Raw genomic sequence first — 19,401 nt, 5'->3', positions numbered from 1 at the left:
AGCAACGATGCTAATGAATGCTGCTGCTGATGAGGTATGAATACAAACTTTGGTAAATGTAGGATTATATCAGGGCTTGCTCATTTGTTCCCTCACTCCTTGGCTTAATGAACTTGTAACCCTGTCCCTCTTTTGTTTTGTTTTGTTTACATGTGTACCTCAGTAAAAACAGAATGATGAGAGGACTCTATTTGCTAGTATTGCCCGGTAAACAGAATCCACTGCTCGAACAGACATGTCAAGGTTTACCTGATAGACGTGGTAGGCGTTGGCAGCTCTGCCCTGCAGGAACACAGAGGGGATCCACACGTTGATGAGAGCGCGATGAGCCCTGAGTGACACAAACAACAACCATCCTCACTGCCGTCGCCATTATCATCATCATCATCATTATCATTATCACTGGCAGCAGCAACATCAACAGTGTGTCGGCACTACGCTTGGAGAGCTACAGCAAATTACAGCTCACTCTGGTAAAACACCTCCAAATCTAATTTGGTCATGAACTGAGAGCGGAACGAATGAATGAATATATGAAATCAAACAGTGTTTAAGCTTTGCTCACTTAGTAAATTGGAGAGAAAGAATAACTTATACTGAGAGAGCAGATTTTATTAGGATATACGGACTGATTAAGCCAGAGTGTGATGTTAGCTCTTACAAGATACAAAAGAAGAGAGAATCCGAAGGTAAGAGTGAGAACAGATAAAAAGAATGGAGCAAGAAAAAGACAGTAGAGGATGTTTATATGCAACTAATTTGTTTCACCACATACACTTAGACAAAAAAGCATAATTGCCTTGATTATATTCAGTGACAACATTTGTTCGAGTGAAGGGAGTGCGGTAATATGGCATGTTACATTAACACAAATTGTATTATTATTAATATTATGTCTGCATGTGAAATATTCATATTTGTGCAGCAGGTTAGCTTTGCTTAGCACAAAGACTGAGTCATTTTTTTTACACTTCTGTTTTTTTGTATGGATTAAACAAACAAGATAAAAACATGTTAATTAGTGATCTTGAGAGGTGCTGGTGGGTGGATTTTGTTACCTTTTAACAGAGAGACAGTCTAGCTGTTTTCCCTTGTTTCCAGTATTTGTGCTTTGCTATGCTAACCACCTGCTGGCAGTAGCTTTATATTTACCATCGCTACAGCTAACCTGCTGCATAAGTTTAAATATTTACTGTACAGACACGACAGTGGTGTCAATCTCCTCATCTAACTCCTGTATTAACATATTTCCAAAAATGTCAAACTTTCCTTTAACCAAGTGCTACAAGTGCCTATACATACTGAAAAATATTGTAATACAAGAGCTGACATTGTAGGGAAAACAAAAGTAATATATTCATTAAAAATGTTTCCTCATTAGATTGATAAAATTTATAAAAATATAATTCAAAATGTGACTTATTGGCCTTTCGAAACATATTTGCTTCTGCAAATTAATTGTCTATAAACATAATTTCTTGGAGATCAGGGGGAACAAGTGTAAGTGAGAAGATAAAGAAAAATTCTTACGTCTCAAAGTCTGAGAGGCTGGGGTCATCTGAAGTCTGGCTTAAATCACCTGGAACCTGGAAAAAAGAGAGATCGATAGTAAAGTGAGAGATTCATTACACATACATTACAAACTCATATATAAATATAGCATATACACACACACACACACACATACGCATACACACAGATCACCTAGTAGAAAGTGCTGCAGTATACTGTTTATTCAGCTGGAATACACATCTGGAATTCCTCTACAGGCACATATGTGTTGTGTGCGACACTGTTAGTGTCCTCCGCTGCTGTCGGATAACAGTGGTTATCCAGATGTGACACCCTCGATGCTATTGTATCTGTTTGTTGATGTGTGTGTGAGTTCATCAAGCCTATGATTTGTTTCACTCCTTCCATGCTTCCAGGTCCCTTGAGGGACAACATGACCAGGTCCAGATGTTGGTCATCTGGATGTGTGTGTGCGCGTGTGTGTGTGTGTCATCCAGAGCTGGCCTTTCATCTTCTCAGCTCTTCCTGACAAACTATCTAAACCTGGGCTAAAACACTGTCACCACAGGGTCTCCTACCTCCAGGCTATAATCAAATGCTCCAAGAGTGACACTCACACTCTCTCACACACACACACACACACACAGACACACAAACACATGCACCATGAAAGTAACTGAAGTGTGAGAAGTGGAGAGAGAGACACACTGAGGTATAGAGGTGGAGAGAAAGTGACCAGGGTTTGGTCATCTGCAGCAGCTCGTGGGGGCTGGAAGCATGTAGCAATCAGGAGCCAAAGATGGACACACACACACACAGAGTGAGCGGTCCAGCAGAGCAGGGCTGAAGCTGAGGATAAGAGGTCCTATCGTCCGCCCGGGGCTCCCATCACTGCCGCTGCATTAACTCACACCATGGATGGTGTGTGTGTGTGTGTGTTTGTGTCCAGACTGCTTCGAGCTCCCCTGAGCATGACCAGATGTTGGCATTCTGTGTCTGTTTGTCATTATTGTACAAGACAACTTTGAAAGTATGAGGCAAAAGTAGTTTGTTTGAATAGCCCTTTAACAGAAGAAGTGGGTAGTTAGCATAGCACTGATAGCTACAATTGATCAACAGACATCAAAAGAGAGAAGAGTAAAATTTCATCACCAGAGAAGTAGATATATTAAGTACTAAACAAAGTGTTTGATTGATATCTCTGGGAAATGCAGTGCAGAAGTGCTGACCAAAAATGAGAATACAGGAAAGTGCAGTTAACTGTTATTGGCAGCTACTGACCGTAGAGGAATATCTGCCAAAACAAACAGGGGAAGTGGAAATAAAAAGTCAAACAAAATCACTAGAGGGAGAGGCAAGAAAATAGCAGGGTGAGAGAGAGAGTGGGGGGGGGGGCAAGAGGAAACCTGCAGAGAAATTAGATGAGGGGAAACATCAGTTTGTGTGTGTGTGTGTTTGTGTATGTGTGTCCAGTTACTCACCGGTCCTCTCAGGTCAATGAGTTCCTGTCTCATCTGGACAATGAGGTGGTCTTTGGCCATGAGGGAGCGATACAGACGCTCATTAAACTCTATCAACTCACCGTGCATCTCGGCCACCTGCAGCGCACGCACGCACGTACACACACACACACACAGACACACACACACACACAGACACACACACAAATAGGAACAAAACACACAAAAAGGTATCGAAATCAATCATGCTGTAGAGCATTCCACAATTATGTCAAAAAACTGCACCATAGAAAACCATGTAAACAAGTTATATATATAGTGTGAGTCCATTCAAAAATTCAATTCTCAGTTTCCATTTAACACACAAAAGGCAGGAACGCTCCAGGTGAGATGTAATGAATGTTGACAGCAGGACAGATTCTGTGAAACAGTGAAACCCCTGACAGAGATGAGAGGGATGGAGGGAGAGAGGGGTGAGCAAGAGAGAGAGAGAGAGAGTGAGAGAGAGAGTGAGGGGGTGAAACCAGTTCATGTCCTAAACAGTCAGACTCCTGCCAGCCTGCTAATCAATTGTCTTCAGCTCTAACTAACCTTGACATGGTGTTATTCACATCTGTGTGTATGTGCTCATTCAAATATGGCTATTCTGTGTGTGTGTGTGTGTGTGTTTGTTTGTGTGTATGTGTGTGTGCGTGTGTATGTGTTCCCTGGCCTGTCTGCCTAACCAGGCTGGACAGTGTGGACAGGTCTCTGTCAGGAGACTGACAGCTGTGACACACACTGTGCTGTATGGAGGACACCTGCTATCACAGCCCGCTTCGGCAGAGCGCCGTCGCTGGCTGATAGGTGAGCCGAGCCGCTGCGCCTCTGTTGCTCCAACACCAACCTTTATACATTAACTTATTCACATCCCATTTAGAAGCCCACACATGCCCATAAAGGAGGAGGAGAGGCCTCTTATGTAACAACAATGATGATGATCATAATGAACTCGATTTATAAAACCCAGAGTTAAATGTCAAAGTGCAGCTCTGTTTTGACACCATCTAAAATGTAATATTACAACAATATCACATTGAAAAATCGTTCATGACCAGAACAGAACAGGCACTATACAGTAGTATATTTCAGACACAGTCAATATTGAGAGCAGCAGAGCTTTAATATGAATAACTCAAACAAAAATCATACATATTCAACTCTGTTAAGAGACAGTTTTCGCTCCGGTGTGAGTATGCAAAACTTGGTTAATCTATGTGAATCTAAAGATCCCCTCCAGACGTGTTGTAAGATGTAGATAAAATACTCTACTTTGAATAATAATCTGTGTCTAATATGTTTTTTTCTCACAAAAAACATCAATTATCTTGTTAAAATCCTTCAAATGACATCTTCTCCTTCTCCCTCATAAAAAAAAAAAATCCAGAATCTGTGAATATGTAAATATTTTTCATTTGAGAAGTTTAACTGCTGGACACAAGATGTCTCCTACTTCACTGTAAAGTCCATTCTCAGTGTGTGTGTGCACTGGAAGATTCAAGGTTCCACATCACAGTCGTGTAAGTTGCATACTGGACAACGATTGGCCCCAAACTAGTTGTGATGTCAGAAATCACGCTTGTAGGGACGCACCTTAAATTTTTGGTGAGCACAGAGAAAATTTCCACTTTCAGCAGACAAATGTGAAAACAGCCTTCTAGTGTCAAACTCTGCACATACAGTAGGGTCCAAAAGACTGAGACCACTTTCCCGTTCACTTGAATGGGAAACACACACACACATACTTTGTGTTATCTCTTGAAAAATAAAGGTTAAATAAAGAATCTATGTGCTGAGTATTAATAATTGATGATAGTAGTTGTTGTGACCTATGCTAACATGATGGCTGACCATCTATTTAATTCTTACTGTCAACTGTCTGCATGAAAACAAGCAGCCTGCAGTTCACTGAACCTGAGACTGCTGGTCGCCAAGCACCAACTCTAGCGCAGGGATTTTGAAGTTTGCTGGGAATCCATTCTTCTTGGCTCTGTGAGAAAAACAGCTCTATATTTTTTTTCCTCCTGGCTCCAGTTTATTCACCCAGTTGAGGCGGACTTCAGTCACAGTCTGGAGCCAGACTGCAGCTTTGTCCATCAATCCTTAACCGTTATGACCCAGACACACACCGATGCCCTCTAGAGGTGATGCAGCAGTTGAATTTAAGAGTTTTGTTTTTTTTACTTCTTTGGTGAGTGTTTCAAAATTGTATAAAATTCAGTACTGAGTCTTCTGCAATGGTATCAAAGTAGTTTCAAACCTTCAGTTGCCATGACAACCGGATTTCAAAAACACAGAAACAGTCTGCTCCAAAGGTGGGGACTACACGTGTGCCTCAGGGCCAAATAATATCAAATATGTCTCTTCTTGAGACAGAATCGCCAGCTAACAAAGCAGCACAGCTAACAAAAACACCAAGGGACCCTCTCCCTTCATGGACTGGTCATGTTAACCAGGCATAGCGTAGCATAATGGTGTACACAGCTCAGCACAGGACTGCTTACCTTTTGTCAATGTACATGTACTGATTTGGTTTGCAGTTATTCACTAAGCTTTATTGTTGTTATGTTTTGTCATAGTTAGGTTATTGGGTAGCTACACTGCTAAGTTAATGTTAGTCATGCTTCACGCACGTACTCGGAGGACTTGCATGCAAGCTAATCTCTTTTCTAACTTGGCACCATTATCCTACACAGATCATGTGCATAAACTTTGAATTGGCCTTAAACACAACCACGCACTCTGAGAGGAAATACTTTCTTTGTTTCACACGTGTTCATGCCGTACATGGCAGAAAGAAACATACACATGTGCTGTCTCATCCCCACCATTTTTGGGTCCAAACCGCCATTTTGGGTCCAAGTCTGCCATCTTCCCTTTCGTCTATTTCCTCCCACACAAACGCGCAATCTCACCCCCGCCATTTTGGTTCTAAGCCGCCATTTTCCTTTTGTCTCCCCCTAATGCTTTTGAACGTACATGCTGGTCCATTTAATGTTGCACAAGAGTGAATACTGCCAACCTCCGCCAAAACTCCAAAACCCTTCAGCCTTTACTAGTTATTAATATGGTAATTTTGGTTGTAGTTATTAAGTTCCAAACGGATAGTTTAGTATATTTGATGAGACTAAATTAATTAATCGGCTATCAATTTACCCTTTTCGAAGGGTGGTGCACCGAGGTGAATTTAATGCAAGTTAAATTCTATTATTTATAGTAAAATAAACCTTGATTATTTATTACTGATAGCCTTTTAAGCTGTTGCACCTACAAGGAGCAATATAAAAATGAACTAGCTTAAGCTCCCCAGGATTCAGTATTTTAGAAGCCCTAATTTGCAAAAGTGAAATCACATTTACTCCTCACTCCAGACTGCAGTACTCATCACCATACAGCGAGGCCACAGGAGCTCCTATCACACTCTGAATCAGGAGGTCTGCTGTGCATTTGGGAGACACGAGCAGCATGGCTTAAAATGAATTAGAAAATCCTAAAGTCAATTTCACACAAGATGCTAAAAAAATTGTCTTGTGTGATCTCTCCAAATAGCACTGCACCAGTTACTTGTCGCTGCACTGCTTATGTCTATAATTCACTCATAAGTGGAAGGTGTTGAGCTTGGGGTGACAGAGTGATAATGTTGAACAAATTGGACAAACCAGGCAGAATCTGAAGAACTGTATGAATATTTCACTCAATGTAAAGCATCAGACATCACAACTCAACCTGCTAAATAACACTGACGATACAATAAATAATAACAATAAGCTGATGCCTCTATAAATCAATACTCTTAACAATTCCTAGCGTCAAGGCAACGTGATTGCTTTAATGAAAAAAGTTTCCACTTTGATTTGTGGGTCAGTCTCTCTTTGTTTGTTGATATTACTGTTTAACTGCCGCTCAGAAGTTATGAAGTAAATAACAGCGTGTGTGTCCTCAGGCGGGCTGTTAAATCTCTATGCTGTCAAATACAACCTGAGCTCTATAGGCAGTAATCTAAGTATAAAATAAACAAGTTGCAACAAGGCCTTCAATCCCTTTAAGCTATAATTGTTTCAATACTTCTTGAAAAAAAAAAAAAAGGAGTGTCTGAGAAATAATGAAATATAATAAAAAGTATTTCATATCAAAAATCTGTGTAGTGTTAAACTAAGACCGTGAGAAATTCACATCAAAACCATTTGGGCTGCGTTGATCCCCAGCCTTGCCACTTTTTATTCCGACTGAATAAAAGCGGTATACCTATGGGCTCAGTCAATATCTGTATGTCTCTAAAACAACAAAGACGTTAGAAATCACAGGATCAGATAGGGCCGCAAAGCAATAAAACACAGCTGATGGTAATCTTTGAACATAAAACACAACTGTCTCCAGCTCAAAAATTCATTCCCCAAAACTGACACCTCTATGTTTCTGTTTGTATCCTCAGAGAGCCCTGATGTTTGTTTTTGAAAACCCCCGACATAAGAGTAGGCAAAATGGTATGATGAATGACAGGAAAGGGACGCACGAACACACTTTAGAGTTTAAATCTCATTCATCTAGTCTGTGCGCAGGTCCAACAGGCGTGCCTCACCTCTTGTCATTTTCAAATCAAGGAACTGAGAATGCACAGCCATGAATCGGGCCCTCGAAGCAGTAAAACACTCCCGACTGTCCTCGACACGCCAGCCATTCATCACCTCTATTTATTTAGGCGCCACAACTCTTAAATAGGACATTATAAAAGAGGGAATTAATTTTAAGCGTGAAGAAACCCAATTAATTCTCAGTGAGAGGGAGCTAATCAGTTTGTCATTCTCTGGCAGTGCATGTGCGCGAGCGTCGGCATGTACAGTACGGTATGTGTGTGTGAGCGCACATGTGTGTTGGCTTGTGTAAATCTGTATTGGAGTGTGCTAATTCTACGGTGGTCTATATTAAGGAGTGGCTGTGTGGCTACGTGCTAGCATTGCCAATTTGTTGAAACAGGCAAGTTCATCTTCTCTACTGTTATTAAGGCAGAGCCATTAGGATGCACAGCCAGTAGCTTTCAGTCTTCACTCACTCATGCCTGGACCTTATATGCAATGTTGTATTATCCCACTCCCAAGCTGACCTTTCCCTAGTCAAGGCCACCCAAAGGCTCGCTTCAGGCTTGCATCAGCCAATAAATATCTGCAGGACAAGAGCTAATTAGTGGCTGCAGAAAAATCTCATTCAAATAGCAAAATAAATGAAAAAATAGAGATCAGCACAGCACAGAGTGGCTGTCGAGACATTTCAAAAGCTAAAGGGCAACATCAGAATGAGTTAGGATTAGAGTTTAGTTTAATTGCACAAATGATTAAACAACAAAGACAAGAAATACAAAATAACAACAAACAATAACCTAAATTGGATCCCAAGCAAGAAAAATTATATTAATTCTAACAGTACTGCAGATTTGTGCGTCATAGGATGGGTGTGTGTGTGTGTGGGGGTGTATGTGTGTCCACTTTAGCTAAGCTTTTCTCCCCTGACACTCACGACCTGAACGGGAACTTGTTAGTGTTGAAGGTGATGGACTAGTTTATAATTTCCTTCAAGCCGGTGCAGTTTGAAGTTGAAAAGCTTTCGATGTGAAACCATAAAACCATCACAATAAAGCTGACAGCCCAACAAGTCAACTGTGTAGAGGCCTGACAGGCTGCTCTTGTCTGCTTTAGGCTACAGCCAACCTGGAGCCTTGAAGCCACAGCTGTGTGGCTCAGACACGGAGCCCCCCAAGGCCATCTAACAATCAAAGATCAGGGGCTAAAGTGACCAGAATGTGATGCAATGTCTCGCCTGAGGAGCCGGGTCAAGCAAAATCAGCAGCATGTTTACAACCCGTCTGAGCTGGGAAATACTGAAATTTCACAGCTCACTACCTGGAAAAATGTGACTAAACAACCAGTTTCATGTAGCTAATTACTAAACAGGTAAATACTTCCATCACCTTACAGAAGTACATTATTCTTGTCATGGGTTTAGCCTGGAAACTTCACAAGTTAAAGCGCGTACGACTAACCAATCAATTGAAGAAACATTTAAGTATGGAAGGTTTAAAGGTACCCTGTGAAGTTTCTGACCAACTAGCAAGGCTGTAAAGCACTGTTTTAATCAGTGGCTCTCTCCTCTGCTGTTATTTGTATTACTATTATTACTATTATTATTTGTATACTTTGTAGCTTGAGCATGTGGGCGACATGATGCACATTCCTGCTGCCAGCCTCATGCTATTCCACTGATTAACTGTTGGTGGCAGTAATGTGCCAAGAAACATAGCAGAGAAGACAGAGCTAGCAAACACGGATGTAAACAATCAGCTTTGCAAATGTTTTATGAGGATGGAAAAGTATTCAACATGTTTCTTAGATGTCGAGGATACATAGAATGTGTTTTGGTGATAAACACTGAAAATAAACATGACTTTGTTTTAAAAAAAACTAACTTTTTTAACTAAAAAAAAAGTTAATTGCTTATTTTACAGGAATTAAGTTATTTTGCAATCAATTAGTTTTCTTATTTAGGCATGAATGGGGCATTAGTCATTGCATTTATGAGGACTGTGGAAATTTAAAACAAAAAAAACTTGCAAAAACTCAGACAACATACAGTATACTTCCTCTGGGAACACGTTTTCAAAAAGGTAATTGCGGACTATGGTTTTCCACAGCTTAAGCCATTTCTCTTCATAAAATTCATGGACGTGATATAATTTGTACTAATCACAGTATACAAAGTTTAACTAAGCGAGAGTAAGAGGGCTGAAACTGGACTGTGAAAGGAAAAAAATAACTCTGAACTGACCCTAATCACAACACATCATCTCCCAGTATGATTAATAATGACAAATGTACCATATAACGTATGCTCTGCAGTTAACATCACCATCTATGTTGATTATTCTCTATGCAACAAAGACAAATTGGTTACTCAATTCAAAGTGGGACTGTACAATTTACAGTAAATGGCCCAAAATACAAAGACATTTTTACTGTTGTTGAATTGTATGACACTCAAACAGTCTGTAAGGATCAACAGAACACATCAAATATTTAGACATTTTTAAATTTCACTCCACGTATAAGCAGCTTCAGTGCCCACTGTACTTCCAAAACAATCATTCATGTTTTATACATGATTGCAAACCAAATACTGGGCAACATTTGTAAAAAAAAAAAAAAAAAAAAAAAAAAAAAAAAATTATACAAGCTCAGTTTAGCTTTTACTGGCTTACATTTGTATATAGTGATTATTATATAATCTCTTGCATACATTCAGAATGAATGTATCTGATGTGTAGTAAGGTTTTATGACCTAGTATGGCTGAAAATGGGGCCAAATCAGAGCAGTGATGCAAATTGCTGTTTGTTAGCAGACATTTTGTTTGGCCTGAAGGGTTGCTTGGTATGATGTAACTGTCTGCACTGCTGGAGTCATCACAGCTAACTGCCACAAGTGATGCTGACCGAACGCTCTCACATGAACACATTCACGCCGTTCAAAACCGTGCATATACACACACACACACACGTTATCCTAGGTCACTTTTGGGGACATTACATAGACTTACATTCATTTCCTGGAGACTTATCCTAACCCTCACCGTAACCACTGACCCAAAAATCAGCTTTTTCCCAATTGGGGACACGGCTTTTGTCCCCAGTTGAACCAGCCGTCCCCAATTAACTGGTCTTTAGTCTGAAATTTGTCCCCAAAAGTAGCCTATGACAGACACACACACTATCTCCTCCTTCACACAATGCCTTATCCTCCTCCTCTCCTCTGCTCTCCCATCTTTACAGAATCTGTGAGCCTCTTCCTCTCTTTTCCCCCCTTTCATATGATCTGAGCTGCGCCAAGCAGAGCTGGCCTGAATAAAAAGGCGGCTAAGAAAGCTCTGGCTGAGCACACAACCTCCCAAAAAAGAGACAGAGAGCAAGAGCAGCAGTGGTATACCTGACCCAAAACCTAATAACTGTAATTAGAAGGGATGCATACAGTGAGTGGGGTGAAAGAAAATGAGGTGAAGACAAGAGGGAGAATATGAAACCTAGAAATGTTCAGGCAGACAGACGAGGGGCAAGAAAAGGACAGAGAGTGAGAGCTTATACATGCAGGGTCATACAGCTGCAACATTTACATGCATAGTAAAAACTCTTCTCAACCTAAGTACTCAACTCGCTCAGTTTGGGGTCAGTGTCATCAAAATTAAAATACCTTGCACAACTCTTCTCCAGTGCACGGTAATTGATTCCCCAAACCTTTTTGGGCTATCTTGCCCTCATCAGGGTGCTATGACCTCTGTACCGGGGATGTTGGGATTAAGTACACCCGGACACCTCCATTCTTCATATTCTTAATGTTAAGTTGTATCTTCTGGTGTTGTGGAGGCCTGTATCGGTAAGTGGCAGCATGACAAGGGCAGAAGATACAGAAGCAACTGTGTATAAACACAACTAGAGCTGCGACAATGAGTCAATTAATCGATTAGTTGCCAACTATTTTGATAATCATTTGGAGTCATTCTTTAAGGAAAAATGTCCAATTCTCTGCTTCCAGCTTCTCAAATGTGGATATTTTCCTGTTTCTATGACAGTAAACTGAGCTGCCCTGTGGCGAAAAAAGCAGGAAACTTAAATAACACACAAATCATGTTTTTTAGAGGTCATGTTTGGACTGTTTTTGCTGTTTGTTGAAAACAGCTGGAAACATATTTGAAAAAGAAGACATACTTGAAAGTTGACGTACTGTATAACAAAGATCCTCATCCAGACTGGGACCAGTTTCACCATTATACGGTATGCATTTTTCCCCCAAACACACTCCAAAAGTCTATTTTAACTCTTTCTGATGTAAATACTTATTTGATTTAATATTTCATCAAGTTAAATCCTGGGCACTGTCTCCTTTCCAATTCAATAGAAACATTTATTAAAAAATGGAATATTCACATCTTCAGGATGTGCAGTAATATCATGTACTGTAATGTTAAATAAAACCTAATGGCTGGCAGTACTTAGTGTTCATATTACGACTGGGATTTCATAGTGAACAGGACAGCACGGCTTTCATCTTTTTTTTATTCATGGCAGAAGGGAGACCCAGTCGCAGGGTATCAAAGGTTCATTTAAACATCTTAAACTGGATGAGGCCTCACCCATAGCCAATTCGGGGTTACTATGTAAATCTAAACGCAGCCTGGGTCTCTATCTGTCTCTCTGACTCACTTCAACACAGCTGCTCCTAAACAGGAGGAGACATGGCTGAGAGACAGGGGAAAACAAGGAAGAAAAGGAGTGTGAGAGAGGACCAATATAGACATCGCAAGCTGTGCTGTCCACTCTGAACTGAGGTGAAAAAACAGATACGAGTGAGAGAGAGAGAGAGAGAGAGAGAGATGAGTTAAGAAGTGTGAGCGCATGAGAGCAGCAGATGGACCAATAGAAAAGACAGAAATGGGAGTTTATAGAATAGGCTAAATCTGGCCCATGGTACAGACGTAGACTCTTTGTCACTGCCGCATCACACAGCGAGCTCCATGAGCACTTGGATCACACATTTTTTGGTTATGTAGCATTATTACTTCGAAACGCCGCAGTGATGACAATGTTAAAGTACAGTCTGTCAGCTTTAATTTTGGGGTGTTTTCATCAAAACCGGATGAACATTAAGGGAACTAAAGCCCTGACTTAATGCATGTTCTCCCAGTCTACGCATCGCAGAAGTATTGGGACAGATTAAGATTAGGTTTACATTCAAAAAGTTGTCACTTTCCACTAGTAAGAGCCAAAATTTTAATATACAGCGACAGAACTTTGCCAGTATGAAGACAGGGAATTAATTGACAGTCTTCTGGTACAGTAGTTATGGATTATCGCAGCACATGGCCATGTTTTCATTTATTTATGCATGAGTCTGTGCTTCCATGAGGCTAAATGACTGTGATTTATGATTGTTTTGTTGTGGACTAGTAGCTAATACATCTCTATGATAATTTACTTTTTACTAAACCTCTACCCTGAACAGAGATTGTTCAATCATAGCATAGCAACTGTGAGTAGACACAGCAGGTCAGTCAAACTTTGGATAGTGAGTTCATCTGCTCTAACGTATGCTGCAACATGTCTGGCTAACTAGCTTACTGTAAGCTAACTAGCTTACTGTAAGCTAGTTAGTTACTTCTATGGCCAAGAAGTATATAGTTATGTAACTACCTTAGTTTGTTAGGTTACAGGTTATGTCTTTAAAAAAGACCCATTCACATCCACTATAATATTTCCTCACTGTGTGGAAACTGGTCCTGGATGCTATAAAAGTTTAGGGTAATGTTAGCAGCTCTGTCTTGCTCTTTATTGGATTTGGGGATATTTACACTACAACCTTAACCAACAGATTACGTTACGTGTTACGCTAGCCAAACTCATATATGCCTTTTCTCTTGTAACCTTAACATCAATAAAATGTATCAAATATTAATAATAATAATAATTTAAATTATTAACAAAACAAGTATGTAAGCTAAGCAGTCAAACAAGGTTATGTTAGAATAAAGTAGCTTTTGCTTACTTCTGCCAAAAATTAAGGACCCATTGTTAGCAAAAATTGCTAAGAATTTTGAGTAGTAAATCTGCCACTGGTGTTATTAAAGAATTGTTTAACAGACTTTGACGTATCACACTTCTACTGCATGGCTTCAAAAGCATCATGAGTGACTTCAGCAGTTATTGCCTCATTGAGCTCAGTAGTAGAAGCAGCAGAGATGAAATGTATGACTTTAACAAAGACGCCCATCATACACCCCCATGGCAGGAACATTAAGATTTAATACTGGTGTGATGGTCTTACTGTACTGTAGGTATTAAAACATTCATCCAAAAAAAAAAAAAAAAGCCCATGAATTGTAACTGAAACACAGAACGGCGTTGTGCTGTTGTATCCAAAGACATTAGAGAGTATGTGTTAGTGTCTGGACAAAAATCTGGACACAGTAGAAATCTTCATACAGATTCTCATAAAACACAAAAATAATTCAAGTAAAAGGGAATTTAATAAGGCCTTTGTACTCTGAGCATGTGTGAACACTTCAAAGCAGCTTCACCTGCATTATTCTGAGAAGAATAGCATGCATTATGCAGTATTTTGGCTTTGCATGGGTCACATTCACTTGCATTACACAGCAAAGACAACAGGCATTTTACAGGCATATGGGTTCATGTTCTCCCGGTTATTACTGCATCTCCGCTCTGAACAGAGGAATTTCTGAGTCGGTGGCTTGTAATTGTTGTTCTTGTTCTTGATGTTGTTTATGGTTAATTAATGAGCTTGCGGATCAAAGAGAGAATCCTTGATCCCACTGGAAGTTTCGACCCATATCTCTTCTCTATCTTCCAACAGCAGCCTCCCTCGACTTATCAATACAACACAGCAGATATAAAAATACACCATGGGAAAACAAAACAAAAAATATATATATCTGCTGTAACTGTGGGGCAAACTTGGAGAGACACATAATTGGTGGAGGGGTCAGGAGGTCCTCCCCACAGAAAAAAAATTTAAAACAAATTTCCTGCATTTCGACACCACCTAACCTCTTGGATTACGTGAAGAAACAGACACCTGCACTAGTCTAGATTAGTTAGATTGAGGCTGCTATGAAAACCAAGAACAGTATATCATTGTATGGATCGGAACAAAGAATTATTAGAAGCATGGCTATTTCATATTTGAAATTATATTTATAAAAACACTATGTGGCCTAAAATGGTTGTAAATTACAGGCTACTAGGCCATCATCAAGGTCAAACAAGGACAAACAGTTTATATAAATGAAATAGATTTACAACACATCACAATATGATTTGGATAATTAAACCTGGTTAAACAATGTTAAACTTGAGGGTTGATATTCTCAATACTCACAAGGCCACCTTCAAAGTCTGACAATTGTAACAAAGTAAAAACACTTTGGATGAATAAAACGGCCTCACAGTCTAATTCCAATCCCACCTGTTTATTATTATAATCATAATAATGAAAGCACAGCGCAGAGCAGTCAGATATGAGCTCATTACACGGAGCGATGTGTCCTCATATTTAAAAATAATTCCATCCAAAGTCTGATTAAAACATAAACTAAAGCAAATAGTCTGTAGAGGTCTAAATAAGTCTCTTTCCACTGCTGAACATTTGACTGTTTGTTAATTCAGACACTTTTGCGCTCCGTTCTGTTTGTCCGTCTCTCTCGCTGCGCTGCCAGCCTGCTCCCATTAATCAGCGACAGGTTCAACTGAACCACCTCAAAGTGTGGTCCAAAAATGTGTGATTTTTTCTTTATCACTTGTTTTTGTCAGTTGCTGAAAAGTGGGGTAGCAAAACCATATTTTTGGGGATGCATTTGCTCCACTTGCTCCGTTGCTCAGGCGCCTATGGTCACAAGACTCCTAATGTAGTCTGTTAGCTTATTGGATATGAGTCAGACATCTGCTGGAGAATTTGGGTTAGGATGATCCAGCCTTTGAGCTACAGACGAGTTAGTTTACAGCACTACTATATGATGTAATGAGGCCTCAATTTGAAGCACAAGCGACTCTCCTCTAAATCTAAATTACCTTAATCATCAAGGCGGCTTCTCATGATTTAAACGTGAAGGTGCTTTGAGTAAGATTATTCCATAGCGAAAACTGGGCATTACATACTGCATCTGCATGGGCTTGAGAGGGTTATTTAACACATGCTGCTGAGATTTCTGCCTTTTTCCATCCGTAGTCAAGCATTGCAACACATTTTGATCACAAGCCAAATGGACAAACTACAAAACGAGTATTAGTTTGCACAGTGATGTTATCTCTTCAGACAATTCTGTCGGATCTCTGCTCTAATTAGCCGATTAACCCATTTTATTCTCAAAATCTGTCTGTTATTTCTGGAGGGTACAGTAAACTATGACATAGACCTGCTGTTCAGACAGAGATTGATAAGTCATACAAATCACTGCATCCATCTTTAAGGCTTTTCAGGCAATTTTAAAAACCCTATGTCAAGATTAGTTTAATTTGAAACTAAAAGAGAGGCACCTGCAGTTGTTTTTTCTTTTATTACAGTGCCTGCACTTCCACTTGGCCCCATTAAGTTTTATACACAAGCGTGAAAATTAAATTATCTGTTTTAGTCTTATTTGCTTTGATAAACTCAAAGAATTTTCTCATTCTATCCTTTTTATAGTGAGACGCAGCTGCATCTCAGAGTCTTTTTCAGCAAGAGTTTGCTCAGTTGTCATGGAGTTGGTTCAGCTTTCATCGTGTGAATTAAATATGGAACCTCGGACATGTGATGACAGATGGTCGTATATGTGTTTGTGTATTTAAAATGTTCAAATAGACATTTAGTGATCTGTCCTTGCCGTAATTTTGATTTATTTCATTTAGAGGTTGTTTTTTTCAATTAGTATTTAACCCAGTTGTAGGTAGCATTAGTAAGTTCTTAAAAGGGTTTAAATTTGCTTTTCTAAAACACAAATATACCCTGACTTCACTCAGAAAGAGTCTTTGAACATCTCTTTCACAACTGCCAAAAGTGGCTTAAAAGGTTCCAGGTGAGTTTGAGAGGCGGTTATTCCCTTCGTCTCTGTTTCATCTAGTTGAGAAAGCCTCCTTCTCTAAAATTTCCTCTGTACAAAGGGCACAACATACTGTACAATAATAAAAACAAAATGCCAAATCCATGCAGCTATTATTCCTGTTTTACAATTCATAGTGTAATGAAAAATCAGTAGTCATATCCCGGTGAGTGTGAATGATTTGCAGGCCTATAGGTTCAGGGAGGTGGTTTCTGTACTGTATACCTCCAGCATGACACCAACAGCCTGTGTGCGCTGATAAGAGGATGTGTTACATCACTAACTGCCTACCCTTTCCCTTATCACTCCAGACTCACAGATCAATGTCATGCAGTTTCGCTGCGTCCCAGAAATCTCAGCGGACATGTTCGCTGCATTATGTAATTTGTTTTTATTACTCGCACACACAATGAAAAGTACCACCCGATAAAGCTGAAAATTAAAATGCTCTCCACAAAAGAACGACAGAATGTGACCATTATGCCTCCATCCTCTCTGGTTTTCTATACTGTACGTTTCATGTTCTTCCTTTCTTGCTTTTATCTTTGTATCCATTCATCTGTCTTTCACTCGATTTCTTTTTTTCACCATTGTCTTTCATTTCAGACAGGCCTGTTCCATTGGGATACGTTAAAGTGCCCTCCCACTGTTGATAGCTTTTTAAACCCACTTAGATCAGACATCCGTGCAGTTTCATGTGAGAAATCCCACTCATCCGGATGGGAATTTGCACATCGCACATGGTGAACGCAGGCACGCTTACGTGAACGCACCTAATATCACTTTCTCACTGTCACAGCTGAGGAGTGAAAGAGGGGATGTGAAACAAGGAGTGACAAGGAGTGAGAGAGCGGAAGAGGCAAGAAAGAGTGAGGAAGATGGAAGCAGGAGAAGATCTTGGAATCACTCAGTTAGAAATGCACACTTCCTCCCCGATTCCTTCCTGCACTGAACTGTATATTAACCATGTTCATGCACAGCCACACTCGCATTCACACCTATTTACCAGTTCTCCAAATCACCTGACCTACAAGTGGAAACCAAAAAGAAAACATGAAGAGAACATAAAGACACCACAAAGTTGGCTCTGCTGGTTAAGACTTTCTTTAAGGTGACAGAGGTAACTACTGAGCCGTACTTCTAACATAGTTAGCAAAGTTTTTCAATTTGCAAAGTTTCTTAATCTGTAAATGCAAGTTAACCTGTGAAAATTCAGAGGTTCAACTATATAATACGTTAGAGAGAAAGAATACCATACCACTAATCATGAGCTGGAGTAATTTGCAAATAGACCAGGGGTAAAGGAACTTATAATGTGAAAAGGGCATAGATGATTATCTCCAAGAGCCCTGCAGCTCTACAGCATGATTTAGTGAGTTTTCACACCTATAGTTTGTTTGCTTTGGCTCGAGTCAGTGGACGAGTTCCTACTTTGTTGCATTTTCCCTTTGGTTCCGTTTGGTTTCACACAGCAAAATTCAGAGCGAACCAAAACGTAACAACAAAAGCCACGCGGGAGCTGTCACTGCATTCATTGGTCAGAAATCTTGTGGGGTTGGCAGGAGGAGAAAGGAGAGTTTGTTTTGTAGAAACGGCAGATAGGCTACAACATTTGTAAAGGACTTGATTTTCCTTCTCATCTTTGTAAAACAGAAAATAAAACTTAAGTATGAACCATAGCACGCAGGGATACAAAGGTGTACTTGTTCCACACAGGTCTTTGAACATATTGTCTATCAGCAATAAAGGGTACTAATGTTATTACTGAAATAAACAGTGTCTCTCTCTCTCCACACCTCCATGGTGCTGAAAGACACACAGCAGCGGCTACTTTTCTTATTCAACTGTTTTCTTATTCTTATTATTCATATTCTTATTAATATGAATAATAATGAATAAAAGCTAAATCAAGGGCTTTATAAATGGTGTATCTGCCGTTTCTGACCACGAAAACTCATTATGTTTTTATTTTTTTCACGTTGGTGCCCCCAGCACAGCAAATTGGCCGGTGCACCCGAGAACTCACCCGATACAATACATGGATAATCTGGCCCAGTCTTTTGGGCCATATACCAAGCCAAAATATGCAAGCAGAATGGTATATTTGAATGCACTTCACGTTATGTTATGAAGAGGAGAAAGGAGCACAATGCACAGCGCAACTGTCTACAGGAGCTGGTTTAATCCATAAAATGTGCAATGCCATTGTTGCTGTGCAATGTTTCCAGCATAAAAAAAGCTCTGATAAACCCTCTGTACACTACCTGCCAAACACCAAACAGCAGACAGGTAAAGCGAGCGATTAGCTGGTGAACATTTGGCAACACATTTAGCCTCAGGAGTTAGTGGAAACTGAAACAGAGCTGGTAAAGAGTGAATATTGGACTTACATTCATCAGGAAACCAGAAACAATGGATTTTTTTGCTGATCTAAATCAGCAAAAAAAGTGCTTTTATATTTATGCCTTATCAGCATTGAAGGCTTCACATTTGACTCCTTAAGTGCTGTAATCAGTAATTTCAAAAGGAACTGGCTTTATTAGGCTTCACTCGATGATATTCTGTGCCTGAACAATGTCCTTCAAAACACAGAACAACTCACCTGACATCAAGACCTCACATGGGCAGATGTTGTGTTTAAAACTCTTTACTGTACCCTCAACCCAAATTCATTGGCCGTTGTCTGTTGTCGGTCATTGACCGTGACCAACAGGAAAAGTTTGCCCTGTTGCCTCACCCTACTTTTATATGTCCTTCATTTAG

At 39.9% G+C, this 19,401-nt stretch overlaps 1 protein-coding gene across 6 annotated transcripts in view; it reads right to left on the bottom strand.

Annotated features, from left to right (window-relative positions):
• snx29 (sorting nexin 29) overlaps positions 1-19,401 on the bottom strand; it is a 149,392-nt gene that overhangs the window by 50,916 nt on the left and 79,075 nt on the right. For all 6 annotated transcript variants that reach the window (XR_006399360.1, XR_006399359.1, XR_006399358.1 and 3 more), the window contains exons 16-18: positions 2,994-3,110; positions 1,531-1,586; positions 250-331 (exon numbers count right to left, since the gene is read on the bottom strand). Coding sequence is in view for 1 of the 6 variants with exons in the window: in XM_044337314.1 (XP_044193249.1) it covers positions 250-331; positions 1,531-1,586; positions 2,994-3,110 (255 nt within the window). In the remaining 5 variants the exon portion in view is untranslated. The remainder of the gene's footprint in view (positions 1-249; positions 332-1,530; positions 1,587-2,993; positions 3,111-19,401) is intronic.

The sequence above is a fragment of the Thunnus albacares genome, chromosome 20 (assembly GCF_914725855.1).
Source record: "Thunnus albacares chromosome 20, fThuAlb1.1, whole genome shotgun sequence".
Classification (NCBI taxonomy): Eukaryota; Metazoa; Chordata; class Actinopteri; order Scombriformes; family Scombridae; genus Thunnus; species Thunnus albacares.
Note: the sequence above shows the minus strand (reverse complement) of the source record. Positions and strands in the feature narration are given on the sequence as shown.